Here is a 24,722-nt window from a genome sequence, read left to right as displayed (position 1 = left end):
GAAGACACAATTTGTACGTATCTGTTCAAAATTCGAGATCAAGTGACCAAAACATTCGTGACTTTTCACAGCCCCATATGCCAAGGGATTATTAGGACAGTAGCGTACATATCAGAAACCCTTGGCTAGCGAAGATGCCATGGCAGGAGAGTAAGATAACAAAAAACAGTGCAGTATACAAACAAACACATACATGTATATGTAATAAAATGTAAAACGAAGGCAATGTAGGAAAACCAGTATGAACATGTGTCACCTTTGCATTTCGATACCTGTGACAATAGAGCAGTCAGGTGTTATGAATGGGAAGGGTATACCCTGGTGCAGATACTTTAGATAGTACAATCAAATATGGCATATATGCCTATTTACAATTCATGTTCATCTTTAAGGTTTTGGAGTAGATTATAAAATAGTTATTGGAGTAATTCTCATTTCTTATTTTAAAATTATAAGCCCTAGGTAGACCAAACTTGCACAAATGATACATTTAATGATGCACAGTACCAGGCTTGCTTTGGATGCTGGATCTGACTATTTTCAGATGAGTGACCAGGTTAAAATTTTTGGAGAAATAAGCTCCGTCTTCAAGTAACTTTAAAGCCTTTGTTGACCAAACTTGCATGGATGATACATCTAAGGATGTACACTACTTGTCTTTTTTCAGATGCTGGATTTGAACTACATTTTCCAGATAAGCTACGACCTGTTACTGAAATGGTCGCCAGGTTAAAGTTTTTGGCACATGCCCATTAGGTAAGAAACTATAAGGCCTATATCTGAACCAACTTGCATGGAAGATACATCATGGGGTGAACACTCTCTTTGTTTTTGATGCTGGTTGCATTTTCTAGATTTTTGACTAGTTTGACATTTTTGAATTTTAATTGACCTACTTTTCAAAAATTTAAACATTACTTTAAATTGGTAATAACTTTTGAAATAGAAAAGGTAGTGCTTTATTTTTTTCACTCCAATCTGACATAAAAGCCAGACCTCTATTTATACTATCGCATCCTTGCGACATATAAAAAAACGAGGAGCGGATGGAAGATCTAATTTTAATTATATTGCATATTATACACGTGTATTACCTGTGACAATGCCTCTCTAAATATACTAGGATTTGTTATCCTGTGACCTTGAAGTTTGATCGCTTGCCCCACTCCTACTATTTTCATCAGATGTCCAATAAACAAGGAATTAATTTGGTGTGTTCTAAATGTAAAGACACCATGTACAGATTGTGCTTCAACCTTTCTTTAGTTCAGTTTACAATATTTTTACCTACATCATTAACATTCTCTTCATCAGGGACTTAAAGTAAAAAGCTAGTGTCACTTAATTGCTCCAGAAAATAACAAAGTCCATGTGAGTTTGTGTTTTTATTTATAATGCTGCTGCCTCATTTACATAATGTCAAACCATTCTGTGCAATGCCAAGTTTCTTTTCAAATATAGTTTTAGTTACATTTTATCCTAAGTTATAGACTTTAAAAATTAAACCATTTTTAAATTTCATATAGGCATAAAATAGAGAAACCATTTCATGGCAAAAAGAGTAAAAGGTGAGAACAGTAGCAACAGAGAAAATTCAGACTTTGGTAAATCACAATATAAATATATAGACCTTATCTCTTTATAAATAGGCACATTTTCAGAAAAAAAAAAATGTACTTATTGAATCACATTTTTTTTAACAGACCCACAAAATAATGATTAAACATATCTGTACACAGAGGTCAAGGCCACAGAAAATTTCCCAATATACACCCTGGGCCTGATCCAAAGCACTTAGTTCTGATACTAACAACGGCCAAGTAGCACTGAATGTAGCAAAGAATATCGACAAAATTATAGCATCATAACAACAGAACAAACATATATGTTCCAAGTTCCTTAATTAAAGAGCATTTAAAAAATACATGATCATTACTTAACATTAAAGATAAAACTCTGGAAAAAATAACAAGTACATATGAAAAGCAACATTCAATGTTAAATATCTACAAAGTGAACGACCAGTAATTGCATTCTTCAGCTACAAACATTGTTTAACAAGTATAGTTATTTTGCCTATTTATTATAGACTTTCATGGCAACTAATTGCATAATGCATATAAATGTAATTGAACCAATTACATAAAATGTCTGCATTCTAAGTGTTTTTCTATAAGAATTTTGTTTGTTTTATAGTTAAAATTGTAGAATAATTTAAAGAATTCCAATTTTCTTTGCTTCCTTTATCATCCTCGTAGACAAATATGAAAAAAATATTTATGAAAAACCAAGTACAATACTTATTTTCAGATGTACCATCTACATGTGCAAGAACAACAAGATCATTTTAAAAAATCACAATATCTTTTAAAGTACTTCAGTGTAATAAACAAAGTCACCAACATCTCTAACATACTTAATTATCAACAGATATCCAAGGAACAAACATTAAAATATACAACAACAACAACAAACAAATTATCCAGCTACAAAGACTTTAGCTCTGCACAGATGTGAAATGTACATTAGTCGATGAGAATGCACCAGTTAAAATTACAAAGGGTAAAAAAACAATAAAAATGACAAATGATAATGATTCTGAGATCGTTACTATTTACAGATGATTAGCAACAAATAACTTATATATCATTAATGAATCTGTAGCTATTTACAAGATGGAAACATGAAAATTGCAAGATCTCTTCTTCGAGCTGCTTTGTGGTGGTGAGAATGGACCCTCTCCTCAGAATGCCTGTAGACTGGTCGGAATCTGCCCATTATACGCACTGTTTAACAGACTCCACAGTTTTTTCCATGTGTCTGGCTGAAAATCGTTTTTCAGTCCTTCAGCAATTTTAATGCAGGAACTACCATCAAAGGTGGCAGACTTGACAATGTTTTTGAGTTTGGAGGGTTCGAACAATCGGAGCACTGACTCCACCAAGTTATAGTCTTTCTTTTCAATGGCATACATGAGGGGGGTCTTTCCACTCTTCTTGTCCTGTGAAAATATTGAAATAATTTATTTTAAATTATATATATTTTTTAAAAATACTAGAACATTTCAAATTTTTTTTACTTTACCCCATATATTGTAAACCAAATTTTATTCGCGTGTGTGAAATTTTTGTGAAATTAGCGAGAGCCTCATCATCACAAATATTTCTCACTGCAAACCGGTCCTTAAAGTGTATGTGTCTGTTAAAAACAGATCCAAAAAGGCTTGGTTGCGAAAATTAATCGTCAACTAGTCTATCCTTGGTAAATCCCCAAATAAAGTCGTTAAAATGAATAAAAGTTGGTTTACAGTGCATTCTTTACGTAAATTTAAATGTGAAACCAACGTAATTAAATAATGTATTTTTGAGTTTAAGTGTCTAGACATAGTGTGGACATGACAGAAATCAGACAATGTACTTTTAATACTGATTATAATTAAAGATAATTTGTTGCTGAACAAAATATTTCTATTTTAGATACCTGAGAATTAGGATCAGCCCCAGCTTTAATTAACGCCTCAATGATGGAGAGACTGTTCACGTAGCCATTTCCATTTCTCTGAGCTCGTCCATGAGCCAAGATGGCACAATGTAGGGCAGTGTGACCTAAAATACAGCAATTTGACCTCATTTTTTTTCTTCAAATTTGCATAGTACAAGAGATAGTTAATATATCTTATAGATCATGAAGTCAATGGAAGAATATTAAAATACTAAGCTCACCTTCTGAGTTTGCAATGTTGAGAGAAAGGTCTTGAGATTTGAGTAGCTCATTTAAGGTGCTTAAGAATTCAACACCATTGGAAGATGCCACGTGAATAGGGGCCTTAACTTCCATGGACTTTCCATCTTGTGATACAACCTGAAAAACCAATTTACAATTTGTAACCACATGTAAGTGCATTACTGGTACATATGGTACATGTGAAAAAAAAAAGTTTTTTTTTTACTAGGATATAATCATATAGTTATACAAGTTTTTCCCTTCCTGATAATTCACATTCCACTGACCTGTGCCATACTGTTTGGGTTGGCATTTCTCTGAACAAACATGGCCACCATCTGAGGCTGATTGGCAACAACAGCTAAGTACAAAGGTGTCTGAAAAAGAAAATTAATTTTACCAAATGAATACAGAACACTTTCAAATATGATAAATATTTTTTTGTACATTTCCCTTTTATGCTAAAATTATGTTCAATATAAGTGTCTACCTGTCTGTGTTTGTTTTCAACATCAATCATCTGTGAAAGATTTTCACGCATCAGTCGCTCCAAGAGGGCCAGCACCATGTTGGAATCTGTTTTGCAAACAGCCACATGGAGGTAACTACAAACAAACATACAGACAAAATTAAGCAACTACCAATGACATCAAATAATTGCAACCTCTAATTACCCCCTCTTCTTTGACGTAAAAGCCACAGAGGTGACAATGAGTCATAAAATGTCTTTTATCAAATTGTTTACTGTCTACAAAAACAGAGCAGTAATGACTTGCAGGCATTTTGTCTATCTACCTCCATTTTTTACTGCTATTATTTTATTATATTTTATTCTATACTGGATTTGTTAATACACGTGGATTGGGAGTGTTTTTGAAGTATTTTATCTCTGCTGGCTCCAGAAAAAAATCAATACAAGGACATGACTGTCTGAAAAGTCATCTGAAGGAGAGATATAAAACCTTTATTATGATGTTTAGCTCTGGAAAAAAAAAACATCCCGGAAAACTTGGGCATTATTTTGTAATTGTCTCCTTAAAAAAACTTATCAATAGACCAACAATGTAAAGCATGAAAGTTTTAAACTATTGTCAAGACTTTCCAATTAACTTCTAAACACAAATCCAGTGAGAATTATCACATAATCATCTAGCATCCATTAAATGAAAACTTTTGTAGGGGAACTTAATAACTGAACAGATATTTAAATTTCCATTCCATAATCTTTCTTCCATTAAACTAAATCTTTTGTGAGAGATGTAAAAAAAATGATATTTAAATTTCCATTTCATAAACCCCTCTGTGTTGATCATAAAGCCTCGACTTTAAAAATATGATAAAAGAAAAGGAAGCAACTTACGTGTCGCCTTCATCATCTTGGAATGGAAGTTGTTCCCTTGAAATTTCTGCTACCATTCTTCTGGCAACATTGATCAAATTTTGTTTCTTTTGCTCCATTGCTGTAATGAACAATAACAAAATATAGTTGTACATGTATCATATTTTCAAATCTGGCAAACGAATTCAATTGTTTTTCAATAGAAACAAAATGTTTCAAAATATCATGAAGTGTACCTCTTCTCTGCATGGCAATCTGGGGGTTGGGCTGAGCCTTGGCCTGAATCTTGGCAGCAGGTCGCACACCGTTAATCTGTCCAGATTTGTCATTGCCGGGAATCTTGGGTCGAATCTCACGCAGCTTGATTTTCTCCTGTTTTGGGGCTTGGACTGGCTGTTGAGGTGCCACAATGATAATTGTATTTGGCTGTTGACTGGTTCCCCCAGCAGGGATGGGAACTGGTACAGATGTGATGGGAGCTCCTCCACCAGTGGCATTGTTCACAATAACAAATGAGTTTGTTGTTGTAATTGGCTGAGTGGTAGTCACTGCAGGCTTTATCATGCCTGGACTAGACACCAACCCTGGGGTTGGTTGAACCATTCCTGTGGGAGTGTTGCTGATTAGGTTGTGACCATGGCCAATGCTTGTAGTAGGGCTCAGAATGGACTGGCTCATGGTGTTGGGGGGTAGGATGATGACCTGATTACTGGTAGGAGTGCTTGGGGAGATGCAGTTAGTATTGACTTGTTGTGGCTGTGGAACATATGCAGGTTGCATCCTGATAGGCTGACCATTGGCCATTGGGGGAACCTGTTGTGGCTTTTGTCCCAAATACATAGGCTGTTGCTGTATTGGCATGGGTGGAGTTGAAATTTGATGCTGAAGATTCATACCCATGTTTGGTTGAGAGCCTGTCAGGGATGTTTGAGGGTATCCATTTGCAGCTGAAACTGCTGGTTTCATCTGCTGTTGTGGACTGAAAGCCCTTGATGCTTGGCTCTGCTGAACAGCTTTTGGGCTGAAATTCTCTTGAGGAGCTTGATACTGTGGCTTAGGAGTTTCTTTGTCTTTCAGATCTTTAGCCAAAATCTCCAACACATCATGCAGCTTGTCCATGTTTTTGTCAATGTATTCTGATGTGTTATCAAGCTCAGTAGAAGCTGGCATTGGACTCATGGCATTGCTTGGTGGGGAGGTGCCAGTATGTGACTGGGGGGATTTGATGTCTGATTGAGGGCTGGGAACTGCATATCCACCATAGCCACTGTCTACAGAAGGTGGTGGAGAGTTCAAAGACATCTGACTGGCAGGGGAGTTGGTGGTGAAGGAGTAAGGGCTTTTCTCCATATCTGACTCAGATTCACTGTAATCAGATTTTTCATTCTGTCTCTCTGTAAAACTCTGTTCAGGTGAAAATGTGTTGTTTATCTGATTGTTCAGCTCGTTGTTGCTAAAGTTGGCATTCATGCAGTCATTCTGTCCAGGCAACATGGGCATTCCGCCACTGTACATTCCATTGGGCATACCATTTGGCATAGGTGCATGGCCATAATTTCCAAACATTGTATTGTCCAAAAAGGTACTGCCTCCATAACCTGAGGTGTTGTCCTGCTGGCCTCCTAAAGAGTCCAGGAATTGGTCTGGGTTAAAAGCTTGTGGATTCTCATAGTTTGGCTGCGATACTGGCTTCATGAATTTGCCAGCTGACATCTTATCCACTGAGTATGTCATCTGGTAAGCATTAATATCCATGTTGTTCTGTAACTCATGATTCAAACCAGAATTGGTGAAGAGTTCATCCAATGGCTTTCCATACTTCTGATAGGAGAACTCATCATGGTCCATGGTGCGTTTCCCTCCCTTAAAGCCAGTGTTGGGCTGGCATGGATAGTTGTTGAATGACTTGTATGAATGAGTTTGAGAATACGGCACTCTGGGAATTCCACCGCTTGGTCCTCGAGATTTGACCTCTCCTTTGAGTTTTACATCATCATCATCATTGAGAGACAAGTTGCTGGTCAATGTATTGAGTTCTTTTTCTGGGTCATTGACTTTGTCCACCAGACCACCATTGACACCCCCATTCATGGACATTTTGGCGAACTCTTTACTTAGATCGACCTCCTTTGTCTCTGTAGCCTCCTTTTTCTCGGTGATGTTGTCCCCCTCCTTGGAGGCTGGGGCACTCTTTTTTATTTCTTCTGTCTTTTCCATGGTCTTCTGCTGAGCATCTGATTTTTCCACCACTTTCACTGGTGTCTTCTTCACTGTGTCTACTTTGGACAAGTCATTGATCTTCTCCGATCCCTTATCCAAGTTGTTCTGGCCAGCAACTGGAAATACAAAAAGTCAAATACAGGTTAAATCATTGCTCTGTAGGGGGTGAGACAAGCGATTATGAAATTATCATTAAAAATACCCATGTGAAGCTGAATGTTACTGCAGACAACACTCCTAGGGAAAAAATCAATAAAACTTTTGCACCGACATAATTTTTAACGTATCTTAGTAACCAAAGTCCACAAATCAATCTACTTTTTCACACTTTAAAATCAATAAATCATTATATTTAATCTCCTGCAAACATCTTAGTCTAAATCAAAACATGTAAACAAGGAAATTAATGAAATGAAAAGATAAGCTGAATTTAAAGTATTTGTTTATGTGCCCAGAAATAGAGCTAGTTATCAAAGAGTAGCATCTGAAATGATATAAATACATGTACAAGGCAATATAATAACTCAAGTCCACATCCAACCTTAACAACTTGGAGGTTAATCCATAACTAATTTTCAAAACATTACCCCTGCATTCATAATCAACATAATAATTAAACCACAACACTACTTTTTTCCCCTAAAAATCAAGAAATTGCTGCACTGTAAATTTGACAGAAATGTCAAATAACAATAGTTTCACTCAAAGAGAAGGAAATATCTCAAAAATTTGTCAGAAAACTGTATGAAAAAAAAAGTCAGCAATATATGAAAAAAAATCTTTTATCAAGCCGGTATAGCTGCCTAATTATGCAGAACTTAAAAAATAGCAATTATATATAGCTCTGCTTGTATCTAAGGAAATGACCTAAGAACAATTTCAGAAAACTGTATGATGACAAATTTTAAACATTCTGTATTAATTACAGAATCTGATTCTTAGCTGTGACAGCAGCTGATCAATATGGTACATGCATTTCACCTAATTAACTCACCAGTTTTTGACACTCCTAAGCCACTAGATTCTGAGGGCACATTACACAGTTGCATTTTTCTGATAAGTTTTAATAAAATCAATTTTACACTAGACACAACAATTTTAGTCCAAACTCATCATAGTTCCTCCAAGAATAACTATACTTTGAAGATAATCAGGAATATCCCTGGAGAGATCACAACCCTGATCTGTGATCTGATTGGTTACCTTCTAACCAATCAGATCTTCCCCTTTGTACTAAGGCTTATGTTTTTGGCACATACACACCTTGATATTTATAACTACATGACTTCTGTTGAAACAGGGAAATTTGTGACCCAATAAAGAAAGCATGTCCCTTTAAACTCTATATAATCTTACCTGCAAAATGAAACTTTATCAGATAAATTGCTCCAGATAACACAAAAACCTATAACTGCATAACAAGAGACAAGTGAAAAATATGCTTCACTGGGCGCAGTGAAGGTCACATAGATATTAAGTGAAAAAGAGTTACTCTGTCAGTCACCAACCAATCAGATCACATCCGCTAGGTAATAAACATGACAAAAATACGTAATACTATAAATAGAACTTAACATGTTGAACAATGACAATTCAATTTCAAGCTTTAGTCGTCTAGTAAAAATTAAGTCTTATCATAAAATATGTGGTGTGTATGTATGTGCTTAAATAGCTATATGGAAGTTTCCCCTCAGGTCAATGCCTTATGTGTTGAGGAAGTCAAAATATAGTAATTCAAGCATTTAGTGGGTCATTGAATCCCATGCATTATCTCATTTTTTAAAATTAATAGTGATAAACATCCCTTTCTTATTAAATATTCCCTCGTTCAATATCCTCCATGCACAAAAAAGCACAGGCACCTGACTTTTTATCAAAAAATTGCTAAATTAGCCATATATCAAAAAAAAAAAAATCTAACCCCTCGATCCATATATAAATACATGTGTATTTATATATAGAGGGGGTAGAAGTTTTTGATATTACTTGGCTTATTTAGCGACTTATTGATAAAAATTCAGGTGCCTGTGAAGCTTGCAAGAGAACTATAGATTGCATACTTAATCCTGGGTTGTATTAAAGCATCTGCTCCATAAAAATTTTTATTTTTATATTTTTTTTTTTTTTCAACATTCAAGTTTGTTTTAGAAGCACAAGATACAGTATGATTAATAAGGCTCTTTTATACTTTTGAATATGACTGCAGGCATACTGAATTTTTTTTTTTACTTACATGGAAGATATGATGAAAGCAAATGGCATCAAAGTAAAATATTGTACCAGGTACTTATTTTGAATAAACAATTCTTAAAACAATAAATTTGAGCTAAAGTGATTTTTCTGTGAAAACCAAAAATACAATTCTCAAATATCATACCATCAGTGGATTTAAAACTAGATATAATATATGCCATGTAAACTCGTACATCATCAAAAGAAAGTATTAATCAAAGAAATCCTTACTATCTTTTTAAAAAAAACTGCATTCCAAAAATGCAACTCAACAAGAGGCCCATGGGCCACATCGCTCACCTGAGAAGCTTTGACCATTCTGTTCTTTACCAGATTTCCCCCTTGTTATACATAATGCATACCCACCCTACCCCACTGATCATAATTTAGACATTTTGAAATCTACACTACCCCATGATCCTTCCATGGGCACATATGTTTCAGCTTTTTTGGCCCAGCGGTTCCCGAGAACAAGATTTTCAAAGATTTTTCCTATATATTTCTATGTAAAACTTTGATTCCCTATAATGGCCCCGCCCTTCCCCCGGGGGTCATGTTTCCTACAATTTATAATTTACACTACCCCAGAATGCTTCCACATAAGCTTCACTTTTTCTGGCCCTGTGGTTCTTGAGTAGAAGATTTTCAAAGAATTTTCCTATATATTTCTTTATAAAACTTTGATTCCCCATTGTGGCCCCGCCCTTCCCCCGGGGGTCATTATTTGAATAATTAAGAATCTACATTATACCAGGATGCTTCCACATGAGTTTCAGCTTTTTTGGCCCAGTGGTTCCTGAGAAGAAGATTTTCAAAGATTTTTCCTATATATTTCTATGTAAAACTTTGATTCCCTATAATGGCCCCGCCCTTCCCCCGGGGGTCATGATTCCTACAATTTAGAATTTACAATACCCCAGAATGCTTCCACATAAGTTTCACTTTTTCTGGCCCAGTGGTTCTTGAGAAGAAGATTTTCAAAGATTTTTCCTATATATTTCTATATAAAACTTTGATTCCCCATTGTGGCCGCTCTCTCTCTCTCTCTCTCTCTCATCTCTATTTGAACAATTTGGAATCTACATTATACCAGGATGCTTCCACATAAGTTTCAGCTTTTCTGGCCCAGTGGTTCTTGAGAAGAAGATTTTCAAAGATTTTTCCTATATATTTTTATATAAAACTTTGATTCCCCATTGTGGCCGCGCCCTTCCCCCGGGGGTCATGATTTGAACAATTTAGAATCTAATTACCCCAGGATGCTTCCACATAAGTTTCAGCTTTACTGGCCCAGTGGTTCTTGAGAAGAAGATTTTTTAATGACCCAACCCTATTTTTGTCTTTTCTTGATTATCTCCCCTTGCGAGGGGATATGTCCCTTCATTTTAACAATTTAAATTCTCCTTCACCCAAGAATGCTTTGTACCAAGTTTGGTCAAAATTGGCCCAGTGGTTCTTGAGAAGAAGTCGAAAATGTGAAAAGTTTACAGACGGACAGAAGACGGAAGCTAGAAGACGGACGGATCAGACAGACAGACCAACGGACGACGACAAAATGTGATCAGAAAAGCTCACTTGAGCCTTCGGCTCAGGTGAGCTAAAAACACTGGAAATTTGGGGAGACATTAAGACAGTTGCACCCAATGGAAAATTATTGTTGTGCATTTAAATTTTAAGGATAATAGGGAACTGGTTTGAAATAAACTATCATACAAAAGAACACCTCCAAGATTGCAAATAATAAATTCAAATAAAACATTTCTCTCTCTCTCTTTTGGTCTCTGCCAGTCTCTCTCTCTCCTGTCCCACTATTTTGTCTGCTGCAAAGCTAATGACGGACTAAATTCTACTTAAAATTTGCCATTAAAAAAAAAAATGCCGGTTGTCAGTCCATTTGTAAAATGTCCTCTTAAACTTGACTTCAGCCCAAATCCTAGCAACATGTACTGATCTTTTGTGTGGGCAGATGAGAGATTCATTAAACAAGACTGTCCTAGTTGACGAGCTACAACAAAACTCAGAGCTGTAAAAATCTTTGTTCACCAATTACAACCCAGAAATGAAGGGTGATTACCATGACTTTTAAAATTAAATACATGTACTGGCATCCGTCCTGTCACAAATACAATAATTTAGCAAACAATAATATTTCAGTGTTAATGAGACTAAAAAATCTACATTAAAATAAACGAAGTATTCAGTGGTGATATGCCATTTTAAAAGTATTCTTTGACTTCATTTTGGCAATGAAAATTAAAAATAATTTACACTAAAAATTAACATGAAAATTGTCAATCACTGAACCTCATCATCCTGTTTCATATTTTATGTTAATTTTTTTAGCATTATAAGCTGAAGAAAAACCATAAAATGTAACAAAAATGTCACTTATAAAGTAACATATCATAACTGCCAAAAGAATTGGAATGGGAGGGGATATGTCTCCCTGTCCAGAAGGCATGAAAATTTTTAATAGTTTATCTAGAAATTCTCAACATTTGGATTTAAATAATGAAGATTTGCTTGCAGATGTAATTTCAAGGGATCTTTTTGTTAAGTATACTTAAAACTCTACAGCTTCAATCTAATTGCAGAATTCCCCCCCCCCCCCCTCTCTCTCTCTCTCTTTTCCCCTGGATCACATAAAAAGCTAAAAAAAAACTGTTATTCTGCTGATCTTTGATTTAGTGACTATGGATTACGTGTCGACACCTGATTTCCTTAAAGTCAACTTTCTACTAAATTAATAAAAAAAAAAAAAACTATCCTTGGATGCCATTGAGCTTGACAAATACAAGTATTAGAAAAGTTTAAGGTATTGAAAGATTAAGACACATGAAATTTCCTGAAAGGACATCATATTTTGATTTTTGAATATTAATATAAACCAGAATACTCTGACGAGAGTGTACATTTTCAGGTTTTGTAAAAAAAAAAGTATCCAAATTCCAATATAATGCCATTATCAATATACAGTGGAGTCTCATTTATCTGGACGCTTTGGTTCCCAGTCAATTTGTCCGGATATGTGAAGCGTCCGCATACCTGAATCACCAGTTAAGCAAGACAATATAACATTTAAAAATTTCGTCCCAATGAAAAAATCGTCCGGATACTGAAGCATCCGGATATCTGGGTTCCGGATATCTGAGGGTCCACTGTATAGACATTACAATTGTGTTCAAGACTCAATAAATAGAAGTATTTATCATAATTAGAGTAGTCTATTTGTTAATATGAAATCAAACCAAAACTGCATGATTGAAGAATTTAACTTCCAAATTTTGTTAATGAAATTAAAAACAGATGCCGGTATAAGCAGAATATAATCATGTATCTTAGTATAGTCTACTTTCATACCAAGTCTTACTGAAATCAGTCAAAAGCTGTAGGAGGAATAGCATTTTAAATGAATTTAAATGAATTTCAAAGAAATTGAAGAATTTTCTAGTAACCATAGCAATATCTTTGGTGAAATTAAAAACAATAAAGAGATACCGGGGTATATGTATAATATTTTAATTTACTTAAGCACAAAGTATTATAATTAAGATAAAACCAAAACTGTAGGAGGAGTAGCATTTTGAATGAAATTCATTAAAAAAATCTATGTTTAGTCACCATGGTAACATTGCTGTCAAAGTACATAAACGATAAATGTGTGGAGTTAAGTATTTTAGTACAGTAAACTTGTATGTTGAATCAAAACTGTAGAAAAAAAAGCTTTTTAAAAATGTCTATTGACAGAAAGACAGACAAGCAACTGGGTGATGGAGATCTTTCTAATACACTGACCAAAACATCTAAACATTTAATTTAAAATATTTGCTATTCTATTAAAAGAATTGGGAGAGTCCTTTCAGGTCTCTTTGAGGTAAAGTGTTTAGACATTAAAATGGTATGATTAAAACTGAAATTGCAACCATTTCCAATATTTCAATAGGATTAAAGCTAAGACTGTCTTTTAATATGTCTTATTAAAACTTTGGGCATGATAATTTAACAAATACACATATTTGTTATGAACACATAATTCATCCTGATATTTTGAACAAATACTCCAATCTACCGGTATTTTTTTTTTCTTTTTTATTATTGAATTGGGGTATTTTGAACAAAATATATCTTAACCCCCCCACCCCCAAAAAAATGCACATTGCCTTGCCATTTAGTATAGTGCACTTGGTATTTGTAGTATTTGTGACACAAAATTCTCAACCTGTCCATCTATAATTTATAAATAATAACTGCAGGTTCCTCCCTCAAGTAAAGTCAACTAAGAGTAAGAAAAAAGAAACTGAAATTGCAATGCCTGAGATATACTAATGGAAATACCTTTTAAAATAGTTTTATTTTCTTCAGATGCCATATTAACTTAACATTTTTATAAGAGAATAATAGTCACTTGACTTAGTGGGAGTTATCTCTCTTACCTGGGTGTCAATGAACCTTAAGATCATCTCTAAACCATACATACACTTTAGCTAGTCTAAGACTATTCATTCCTTTTCAAATACCTTTGTTTTTGAAATATTTAATTACACATCTATTATGCATTAGACAACTGTAAGAATATAATTATTTCCATAATATTGCTTCGTATATATAATAAGTTGGGGGCCATCCAATCATGCAGTGTAGAACAATTCATCACTGTCACCTAAGCATATGCTAACCATTATTTATGCCAGAGGAGAGTATGCAGTCTTTTACAACAACCATACAAGATAATGCCCTTAGTTGTCGGGCTTGAACTCGGATAAAAAGCACCTTACATATCTGGGTACCTGTACTTACAACAGGCAAAAGATTATCTTTATTCACTTTTATTTGTCCAAACAGTATGATACTGCAAGTAGAATATTTTACTATGCATTTTATGTTTTGCTGCCAGTTATCAGATAAGGACATTTTTAAAAGATGCTGCTTTTTATGTTATTTTACAAAGAACAGGGGAAGTAAAGGGACCTTTTGGATGAATTTCATAACAGTTGTATATATAGTTGATAATTGACCACCCTTTCACAAACATAAACAATTGTACATGTGAAAACATACTGTATGTGTACTTAAAAAGTTAGTGGTTTTGGTGGGGACATTGATACCCTCAATTCATGAATACTGCAAAGAAATCTTATATGAATAGAATATAATAGTGCGGATTTTTATAGTGCTAATTCATGAATGCTTCAAGGGAACAATTCTATACCCAGTGATTGCGCTAAATTTTGAATATGCTTATTGCTAATTTATGTACACACCATACAGTAATGCAAACTAAAGGTTAGTTTAAGGTAACATATATGCAGTTTGTTTTTTTTTTCTCAATTCTTTTGATGTCATATGTATTTAATTTGTGTGGATCATTTTATTGGTTGCTGCACTGAGTTGCAAGGGCAAATGTACATTACCTTTGTATGTTCATTTACAAAAAAACTTTTCCATACTTAACTCACCAAATGCAAACAAATCCCCTCTCTAATACATTTCCGAGTTAGATCGCAGTACCACTATTTCATTTCTGACTGGTCTTTGATGCTAGTGACATATACGACTTGTCTTTTCAACATTTTAAAACAACTTAAATTTGCATGTTTTAATGAACATCATCATAATAGCATAAATAAGCAAACTAATATGGCTGTTTTGAAAAATGTCCCAACTTTCTGATAAGTTGTCTATATATAATCAAGTAATTTGCATATAACAATAACAATTGTGCTACTTTGCCCACTGGTGATGAGTAAAATATCACCTGAGGGTATCCGAGAATGTTCATTCTTTTAAAAAAATTGTAAAAAGAACATATAACAGAATAATTTGTTCTTCAAAACGTAATTTCTACTCAAAACAATGTATAAATTCCAACGTATCAGTCATAATTAATCTGTTCTACATTCAAATATATGTTTGTTTCCCCCCGATTTGAAAGTACTTTTAAACAAGATACTTAATTGCTTTGTTTTTGTTTTTAGTTTTAAATTTTAATTCATTAATTTTTTAAAAAAATTATTTGTATATGTTTTATAATTTTTTTGTCATATCAATTATGTTTGCATTTAATATATATTATATATATATCTTTATAAACTCTGTTATTTACATACACCTAATCTAAACAGTAAAAATATTTGCACTACTTTCATAATCAGGTGATTATCATCTAAAATTAAACATGCTTTCAAATATTTACCGACAAATTGTTTACCATTGAAGTGATTGTCTGCTAATCATACAAACAGATAAAAAAGTTTTAATAACAATTATATTGATAGTTTAACATGACATAACTTGTGTTTTCTTCTAAATTTGTCGAAAAAAAATATGTTATGATGTTTAATGTGTGTTCTAGAATCAGCTTTTATTATTTGTTATTATTTAAGAAATGAATTTTATTTTTGAAGATTCATGAGGTTATGAACTACGACGCTTCATGCCGGCATACTTCATGAAGCACGTTAGCGCTTCATGATAAATATGCCGGCGTGAAGCGTTGTAGTTCATATACCTCATGAATCTTCAAAAAATTAAATTCGTTTCTTATATTTACATTATTTTTCTGATGACTTGCCATAAATTTATGCCGTTCAACTGTCATTTTTAAAACAAAACAGTGTGCACTATATTTTTTGACTTTTTGACGTCAAGAGCGGTATTATGACGTAACAATGGAGATATTCATACTTATTCGTGATACATACCTAATGTAGTTCATGAGAAAATATACTGCATTTTATTTTGTAAAGAATCATAAGGGAAATTTATTGGAAATGTAAATATTTTGATATGTACTTTTGGACCTCTTGTTCTTCATGCAGCCAGTAATGTTTGCAGTATTCATTTGTACTTTGATAAAATTTGCTATCTTAAAGATCTTTATACTACTTCCAAATCCAAATTATATTTTCTGAGACCAAGACTTCCAACAATCTGTTGGAATTCTGATGGGCACTAAATATGCTCCTTCATTAGCCAACCTGTGTCTATATTCCTTTTAAGCAAAATTTATTCAGAAACTTCTACATGAGAAGAAGAAAACACTTGCCATGGCCTTCAACTCAACAATTATATATACTAGAGCTGGAACGATACAACTTTTTCTATATCGATACATATCACGATATTTGAGCCACGATACGATATGTATCATGATATGTTTAATTGCTTATAAAACCTTTTTTTGCATTGAAATAAACAAATTATTTCTTTGCAAAAGAGAATAATTTATTCAAAATAGTTGTTTATATTTTGGAAAACAAAAATATTTTATTCAAGTGGTGTTAATCATTATTTATTTCATATTTATATTACAGATAGCTTATTTATTTTATATATTAAACCCCAAATGTTAGATAAACAAAGAAAAACAGAAGTAAGATTTTTTGGGGCGATATTTCGATATTTGTTCAAATGTATCCATATGTGTATCGTCCTCACATATATCACGATATATCGATATCTCAATATATCGTCCCAGCCCTAATATATACCAAGATGTATTATCAATAGTTACTTTAATTCATATGTTGATAGGATTTGGCTGACTTGTGAAAACCCTGTCTACTTGATCAATGCATTCTTGGGCTTGCAATTGAGATCAGTGTGACTAGTGATCATGGGATGCTTACTCTTCCTTGGCACCTGATCCCCCTCTAAAATTTCAAGAGGTCCATGTTTGCACTGTTAACAGATTGGTATTGTTTGGATTATTTATGGTATTGATCAAGGTTCCTTATCTTCATCAGTATTCATGTAAAATTTAACACACTTCAAGGAAAACACAACCAACCCTAATTTTTAATGCTCCCACTTTTGCTTTTTACCTACATGTTTACATTTATTTCATTCTACCTTTTATTTGAAATTAAATTGTGGTCATTTCAAATAAACCCTTCTTTGTTATAAATACTATAGGCCACAGTACTTTTATTATCATTGTTTTTCAAAGTGTGTCATATAAAGTTTTCAAATACTGACACAATCATGATATTAAGTAATTAACATGATTAATTCCATAAATTATGCAGAATAATTCATTTTATTTTGAATCGGAATTCTGTTTCTTATGATTTCACTTGTTTAATACAAACATAGCAAATACATCAAGTGATGACATTTTAAAGATTTATATGCTAATTAATTAATCTTGTTTGTTTATTGCTTCCTACTGAGTATATGTCATCAACAGATCTGAGGCTATTGAAGGGAAATAAAATTTCAAACAGAAACTCCTGCTGTTATCCATGGGTTTATTTTGCAATGTAATTTATTTTAAGATTTTGAAACATTTTCGCCCACGTTTTGATTTTCTGAAAATGGAAAAAGGCATATCTTGATAAACGTACATCCGTCAATTCATGTCAGTGTACATATTTTGTGTACAATTGAGTACAATCTTAATTTATTAAAACCATATTTCATTCCATTGATGTGATTTTCATTATACAATCGTGATCATAACATTTATGCTCTTCATTCCATATAAATTATGTTATAGGCATACGTAAATAAACTGATAGTGATAAATATATTTCAAGTACAGTGATCTGAGACAATGTCATTGAGATGAAATCTTACGATGATAGAGAACATAAAGACATGATAATTAACTGAATAATATACATGTTTATCCCAATGTATTACAGCCCATTGCATTCTATGCCGCCGGCTATGCTGTCACTGACTGAAAAGACACGAAAACTGAAAGGACAAAAATAAGTTAATATACCTTCTGACAACTTGTTATCGCTCGAGGGACGCGCCTGCAAACTCGTGGTACTTGTCGGATCAACTTGTAGATCCTTCATTTTCGTCTGAAGACGTTAAAAATCACTATATTCCAAAATATTTAAGATTTCTCTAGCAGACTTCTTGTTAGCCGTGTTTCCCTTTTTCTCTCTGTAGATTGTACACATCCGGAAGATAATTTGATTGGTCAAGCGGAATATGACATCACAAGGGAATTCCCCCATATAAATCCCCGCTGGTCTATCAACGTCATGGCTGTTTCAACCAATTAAAAAAAAGTTGAGAGAGAGAAACGAAAGGAGCGGATTCAATAAATTAAATGTGTATATTCGCGCAAACATAAAATTTAACGTACTTTTGACTTACATGTATATATATTTATTATTTTGAGTAGATGGTGTGTCAGAACCATAGGCACATATGACATTTTAAATTTCGTGGTAGTCATAAATTTGTGGATATCTCAAAGTCTCGAAAATAACGACCCCCCCCCCGAAATTTAGTGATTTCACGGTATATAGTTTAAATAAATAAGTTTTAAACCTGGCAAGATCTTAATTTTTTTAATGACCCATCCTTATTTTTGCCTTTTCTTGATTTTCTCCCCTTGCAAGGGGAGTTGGTCCTTCATTTTAATAATTAAAACATCCCTTCATCCAAGGACGGACCACGGATGCTTTATATCAAGGTTAAAATTAACCAATGCTTCTTGAGAAAAGGTTAAAATGCAAAAAGTTTTCAGACGGACGGACAGACCGACAGACGAATGAGATTTAATTAATGTCCCCTCGCTTTCGCGAAAGCGGGGGACAAAAATGTAGCAACTGTACTTGAAACTTTGCAGCAGCAATAAATAAAATAAGAATCCTTGATTGATTTCCTTTTATGCTAAGATTGCAATCAAACTAAACTGTAGTAGGAGTCGATCTTACAGAATTTTACAAAAAAATCTAATATTTAGTAATCATGGCAACAAAATTAATTGAAATCAAACCCGAAAAATAGAATTATCTTTCTAAACGTAGATAATCTGATTAAAATCAGACTGACATACAAAACACTTACAAGTGTCCCAAGTAGGCAAGTTACTTAGGGCAGTAAGAGGAAGAGCATTTTGAAAATATTTTACAATAATTTCTATTTTAATTAAATAATCATTACAACACCGTTCATCAAAATCAAAAACGATCTTTAGAATTATGTATCTTACTTTAATCTACTTGTGTGCCAAGTAATATTGAAATCAAACCAAAACACTAGAGGGCATATTCTAATATTCTATGCATAAGTTCTTCTGGTCTCTGACCATTAGAGCAAAAATTCGCTGACAATTCGGTGTGAGAAAAAAAATCAGCCCTATCTCTTCTCAATCAGAAGTTATATGAAAAAATAACATTTGTGAAAAGTAGGTCAAACTTCAAGGTCAAGGTCACGAGATCAAAAATCATAGTGTATTTAGAAAGGTCTTGTCACAAGCAATGTACAGATTTAATAATAAAAGCCCTATCTCTCCTCATTCTAAAGTCCTGACCAAAGTTAAAGTTTTTGAAGAGAAGTTCAAACTTCATGGTCAAGGTCAAGAAGGGTCTTGTCACAGGTAGGCCTAATACACATGTTCAATATAACAACCCTACCTGTTCTCATTCAAAAGTTATGGTCAATTCAAAGTACTGAGTAATAATTATTTATTTTTAAGTTGGTCAATCTTCAAGGTCAAGGTCACGGGGTCAAAAATCATGGTCTTGTCACAAGCAATACACATGTATAATATGAAAACCATATCTTTTCTCATTCAAAAGATATGACTAAGGTTAAAGTGTTGTGACAGACGGACAGAACTCGAGAGAGACATTTTAAAACACCATACAAACAATCAAACAAATTAATAAAGCCAATTAAGGATGTACAACACACCTACCCCAAAAAAATTCCTGTCGTTTAATTTTCGTTAATTTTGTATATTTATTACATGACTATATCTACTGCATGTTTGCATATTTTGGACAAAATCGTTCGAGTGGTTTTTGGACAGGAACTTCCGAAAGTTACCCCCCTTTAGTTGTTTACAAGGAGAGAAAATTTTTAATCAATGAACTACTTAAATCTTGATTTTCAAAAAAAACAGGTTAGATATAAATGTCAAATTTGATTGGCTTATTCCTTTAACCATTTAACACAAAAACATAGTCATCTTTTTGATATACATATCATCAAAACAATTTTTAAAGACCTTAAACTGAAAAACTATGAATTTTCTAAGCCTTGAAAATTACGTATTTTTCAAATTCAAATTTTTTTTTTGAAAAAACCTGTCGTTTAATTTTGGTAAAAAACTTTCTTTAGGTAGCTGGTAGTAAAAATAATCTTAATAATTTTTTGTATAATTTTTGTACGACCAGTTTTGATTTAATAGCGGAAAAATACCCCCTCACCCCATCTCAATAAATCACGTTCCCGCGCGTTTTTCAGGCGGGGGTCGATCACTTTGTTATATGAATCTACAAATACACATAAAAAAAAATTAAATTTGAATATTGCTTTTGCTTCAAAAATATATTAACTTACAAATTTAAAAGTTCTCATATGTAAAGCCTATTTAAATGTAGATTTTTAGGCAATTTTTGAATACCCCTATTACCCCCACCCCTTCCTTTTTTGTGTCGCAGACCATTATCGTTTGACGAAACGTCGTTTACAGTGCAAATATACTGGTATTTCGTCAAGAATCCCGTAGGTATGCATTAGTTTTTAAGTTCATGAATGCAGAATAAATATTGACTACTCTTTTTATATGTATCAGGAAAAAATTACTGAAAGATTTTCCATATACGTATGCGTTATGCATTCCATATCACATGAAACCTGGATACGAAGTTTTGTTGAACTTGAATATGTTGATTTTTAATTTTATTTCTTCAATTTTATTCATTAAAAATGGTGTATGTTCAACTCTCCTGTGATATAAATGGAATAATTGTAGTTTCTTTCATGTCATTATTTCAAATGAGCCAGTATGTCGCCGTGGGGATACATCGACATTTGCATTAGATGTACATACACCCCTCATGATATTGTACGCATTTCTTTCAATGTCGTCGCTTCTAAAGTTAAAATGAAAATTCCGTATTCGTCCACATTAACTTCAAAATATCAAACATTAAACTCTTCATCTATTTCAATTTATATCAAATCGCACATTGATATTTTTTAAAATCTTATAGGCTACGTTTTGTTTTGATTCGAGGAAATGCGAACCGACATTGTTGACAGAAAGTCAAAGTTACGATTTGCTGCAATAGGATATTCATAAATGCAGATAATTTCAGTACAAGTGAACAATTCTTTTCAATTCTATACTTACATTGTGTATATGAGGTCTAAAGTATTCAATTCTAAGATTTATCAGGTCATGCTGTAAATGTATCTGATGCTGTGGAAAACCGTGAATAAGGGAGGAAAATAAACATCTCCTACATTTTCAGAGTTGTTCCTCTTTGATCAGTAAGGGTCTGAGGACAACATCGATTATTTTACATTTTAAAAAGTTTTTGTTTATTTAAATTGTTGTTTTATTTAATTAAAGAAGAAAAACAATATTTATATCGTGTATGCACAAATTGTAATGAAGACCATTAATCGGAATGTTATATCGCCAATTGTACATAATGAGAATTTCGGCAATGTAAAATAAGATTTTCAGAATAAAAAAAATGTTGTGCTTTGATCAAAAATACAATTTATTGTATAAGAAATTAAATGAAATAAACATTAAGGGATGGTATTTTATGTCTTGCTTTTTACGGAGTTTAATCGGGTTAATTAAAAAAAAAAAATACAGGTTTATTGATTGAGTATGATACGCACAATCACAGCCAATCCCCATATCCCAATTTTCTTTCATGATTGATATGCATCGGGATCGTTTTACTAGTCGTTTTGACGCTTTATTTTTAACGTTAAATTTGACGTCAGGTCAAACGTTCAATTGAAATCGCAAGAGTTATCTCCCCCAGTGTGTTGTACGTCTTTAAACGTCACAAAAATATTGTTACACTGACGATTATGACGTCACAAAAGATCACTAACGTCACAATAAATCTGTAGCAACTTTGTTTAGGAATCGGCAAAATGCTAGAAAGCATTAGAAAGACGTTGGTAAGTTATATACATTTTATATTTTACAATTTTATATGTCTATATTGTACTTGACAATGTATATGTTACAATTCATCGTCGCGTAAGCCACTTGTGTTCGTTGTTTGTGAAAATAAAATGGATACTAAGTCCATGGCTTGCAAAGATGGTAACGCTTTGATCTCCATATCTCTATATATAGGATCGACTATTTTTAAAATCACTTTGTTCCTAAAGAAATGATTCTTTAAAAAAAAAACAAAAAAACAATCACACTATTTGATGCAAATCAAAGGCTTTCATTAAAAAGGGTAAACTCTCTACAGCTGTGTGTAGACTGAATTATGTAATTGAACTGAATAAAGTAGTTTTGGCGCACCACGAACATTGGAGCCTCATTTATCCGGATGTTTTTGTTCCCAGTCAAATCGTTCAGCTAGGATTCGGATTTTTCAGGGGAACGGATTTCTCTTTTAAAAATTCTAAATTACTTTATATTTCGTGGAGTTGAAGAGTACCACTAAATGAACGACCTGTGTGCAATACTTTTATTGTCTATATATGGATTTGTATACCTCTTCTAAAACAAATTTTGATGAAAAAAAATCTGGAATTTATGTTTTGTAATTTTTGTACATTTTTCTTTGAATAATGCAATAATTTTCATAATTTGATATCTTTTCAAAACCCCTGGTAACACATGATGATTTTTTGTCTAGGAATATGTAACGGGTCATATAAGTTTAAATTTAGAATATTTTGAAAAATTATCAGTAGATAAGGTACCTTGCTAATCATGTTCTTAACGTTTTAACCTAAAATATTCCCCATACTACACTGCTCACGTTATTATTAGGGATTTTTTTTTCATTTATGAAAAAAAAGGTTAAAAACGTCAAGGCCCCTGTAGATTACATAATGTCTCTCAGTTAGAGCATATTCTACGTACGTACAATTTTCGTACGCACTACTTTTAGAATTGTGCAAGTTACTGACACACAAGTTGATGAAACAAAAATACTGCGGTAATATCAGTCCGATTCAAAATCATCCTTTCGAAATTTCGGTAAGATGACTTTGTCAGGAATTACAATCATACATGTACCTTAACTCAGAGACATAAATAACATGTCTCTGATTAAGTCAAATGCTGTCTGTATTTTTGTGTCGCTAAGGGATCACTTTAACCGGCGTCTGTCTATCTGTCCGTCTGTCACACCTTGGATATATATCTCAAGAACTGTAAGAGATATGGAACTTATTGCTTGGCACTATGGTGTTTGTAAATTGCCGTGGTTACCGACCTCATGACCCATGACCTTGTCCTTTGACCTATTTCACTAAAAAGTTAAAAATTCCAATATACAATACAACATATTATTAACATTGAAGGGGTAATTCTATTCTATTTAGCATGTGCATTGATTTTCATAAAACATGAAAATTAGCAGTGTATATAACAATTCACTTGACCCTTGACCTACTTTACAAAGAATACCCTGGACAACTTAATTTAACTTAAGACTTTTGAATTTGGAGTGGCTGGTGTTGGGAATTAACATTTATACATGTTTATGGGCTCATTAATTATACTGTTCTTTGAAACTGTATGATATTCACTATCCACACAAACTGATATTTAAATATTATGAAAATACATTGAGATCGGGATCCCACAACGGATCGTGTTGAGTGTTGTAAAGACTTTCACATGATAACGATAAATAATTATTTATAATGAATTCAACTTGATTATACATTGTAATATTCATTTGAGGGTTGGGAATCATATTCTTTTGATTGACAGACATTATCGCAATCTTATACTATGTGTGGATGTTTTTTGTGCATTTATGAATTATCATGCTAGAGTTTTTTGACATGAAATACATATACTCTACATGCTAGTAGCGTATAAATAGCTGAGCACTCTTACATTTAGTTACATCTTCAAAGAAGTTAAAAGCAGGCGACACATGTTTTCCTAGGAACACTCTAGTTCATACTTATTGTTCTAACATTATTTACAAACTGAAATGTCTAATGTTCTTTTTTCGATCATGACGAGCACACGCCGAGTTATGCTTACTCCTCCATGACACCTGATCCCACCTCTGGTGTTTGAGATGCCCGTGTTTGATATGTTCCTGATTTGTATTATTTGAATGGGACTTTTGGGTTTGAATATTGAAAAATGGAAGGGGGGTCTATAGCCCCTAGGTGCCTGTGGACTTGAACGCTTACAGACGTCGTAACTAAGTGTTAAATTACATTTACAAAACCTGATCAAAAAATAATTTAGAGGGTAAGGCGACGTGCTTTCCGC

The 24,722-nt window shown here is 33.2% G+C and overlaps 1 protein-coding gene across 3 annotated transcripts; it reads right to left on the bottom strand.

Annotated features, from left to right (window-relative positions):
• Positions 1 to 1,372: 1,372 nt before the first annotated feature.
• On the bottom strand, positions 1,373 to 18,448 carry LOC134236696 (uncharacterized). Of its 3 annotated transcripts, none has more exons than XM_062718868.1 (8): positions 18,243 to 18,448; positions 5,299 to 7,398; positions 5,084 to 5,183; positions 4,214 to 4,328; positions 4,011 to 4,100; positions 3,723 to 3,861; positions 3,481 to 3,605; positions 1,373 to 3,001 (listed from the first exon to the last, which is right to left on the bottom strand). In XM_062718868.1, exons 1-8 carry the CDS (start codon positions 18,319 to 18,321, stop codon positions 2,744 to 2,746), a joined length of 3,006 nt encoding a protein of 1,001 aa, XP_062574852.1. In that variant the 5' UTR covers positions 18,322 to 18,448; the 3' UTR covers positions 1,373 to 2,743. The 3 variants fall into 3 exon arrangements, with proteins under 3 accessions (XP_062574852.1, XP_062574854.1, XP_062574853.1); XM_062718870.1 differs by lacking the exon at positions 18,243 to 18,448 and adding an exon at positions 8,639 to 8,748; XM_062718869.1 differs by lacking the exon at positions 18,243 to 18,448 and adding an exon at positions 8,277 to 8,433.
• Positions 18,449 to 24,722: the final 6,274 nt, after the last annotated feature.

Source organism: Saccostrea cucullata, unplaced genomic scaffold (genome assembly GCF_032062105.1).
Source record: "Saccostrea cucullata isolate Sc308-1 unplaced genomic scaffold, CSIRO_AGI_Scuc_v1 ctg122, whole genome shotgun sequence".
In the NCBI taxonomy this organism is placed as follows: domain Eukaryota; kingdom Metazoa; phylum Mollusca; class Bivalvia; order Ostreida; family Ostreidae; genus Saccostrea; species Saccostrea cuccullata.
The sequence above is the reverse complement of the archived record's forward strand: the minus strand, read 5'-3'. Positions and strand labels throughout refer to the sequence as shown.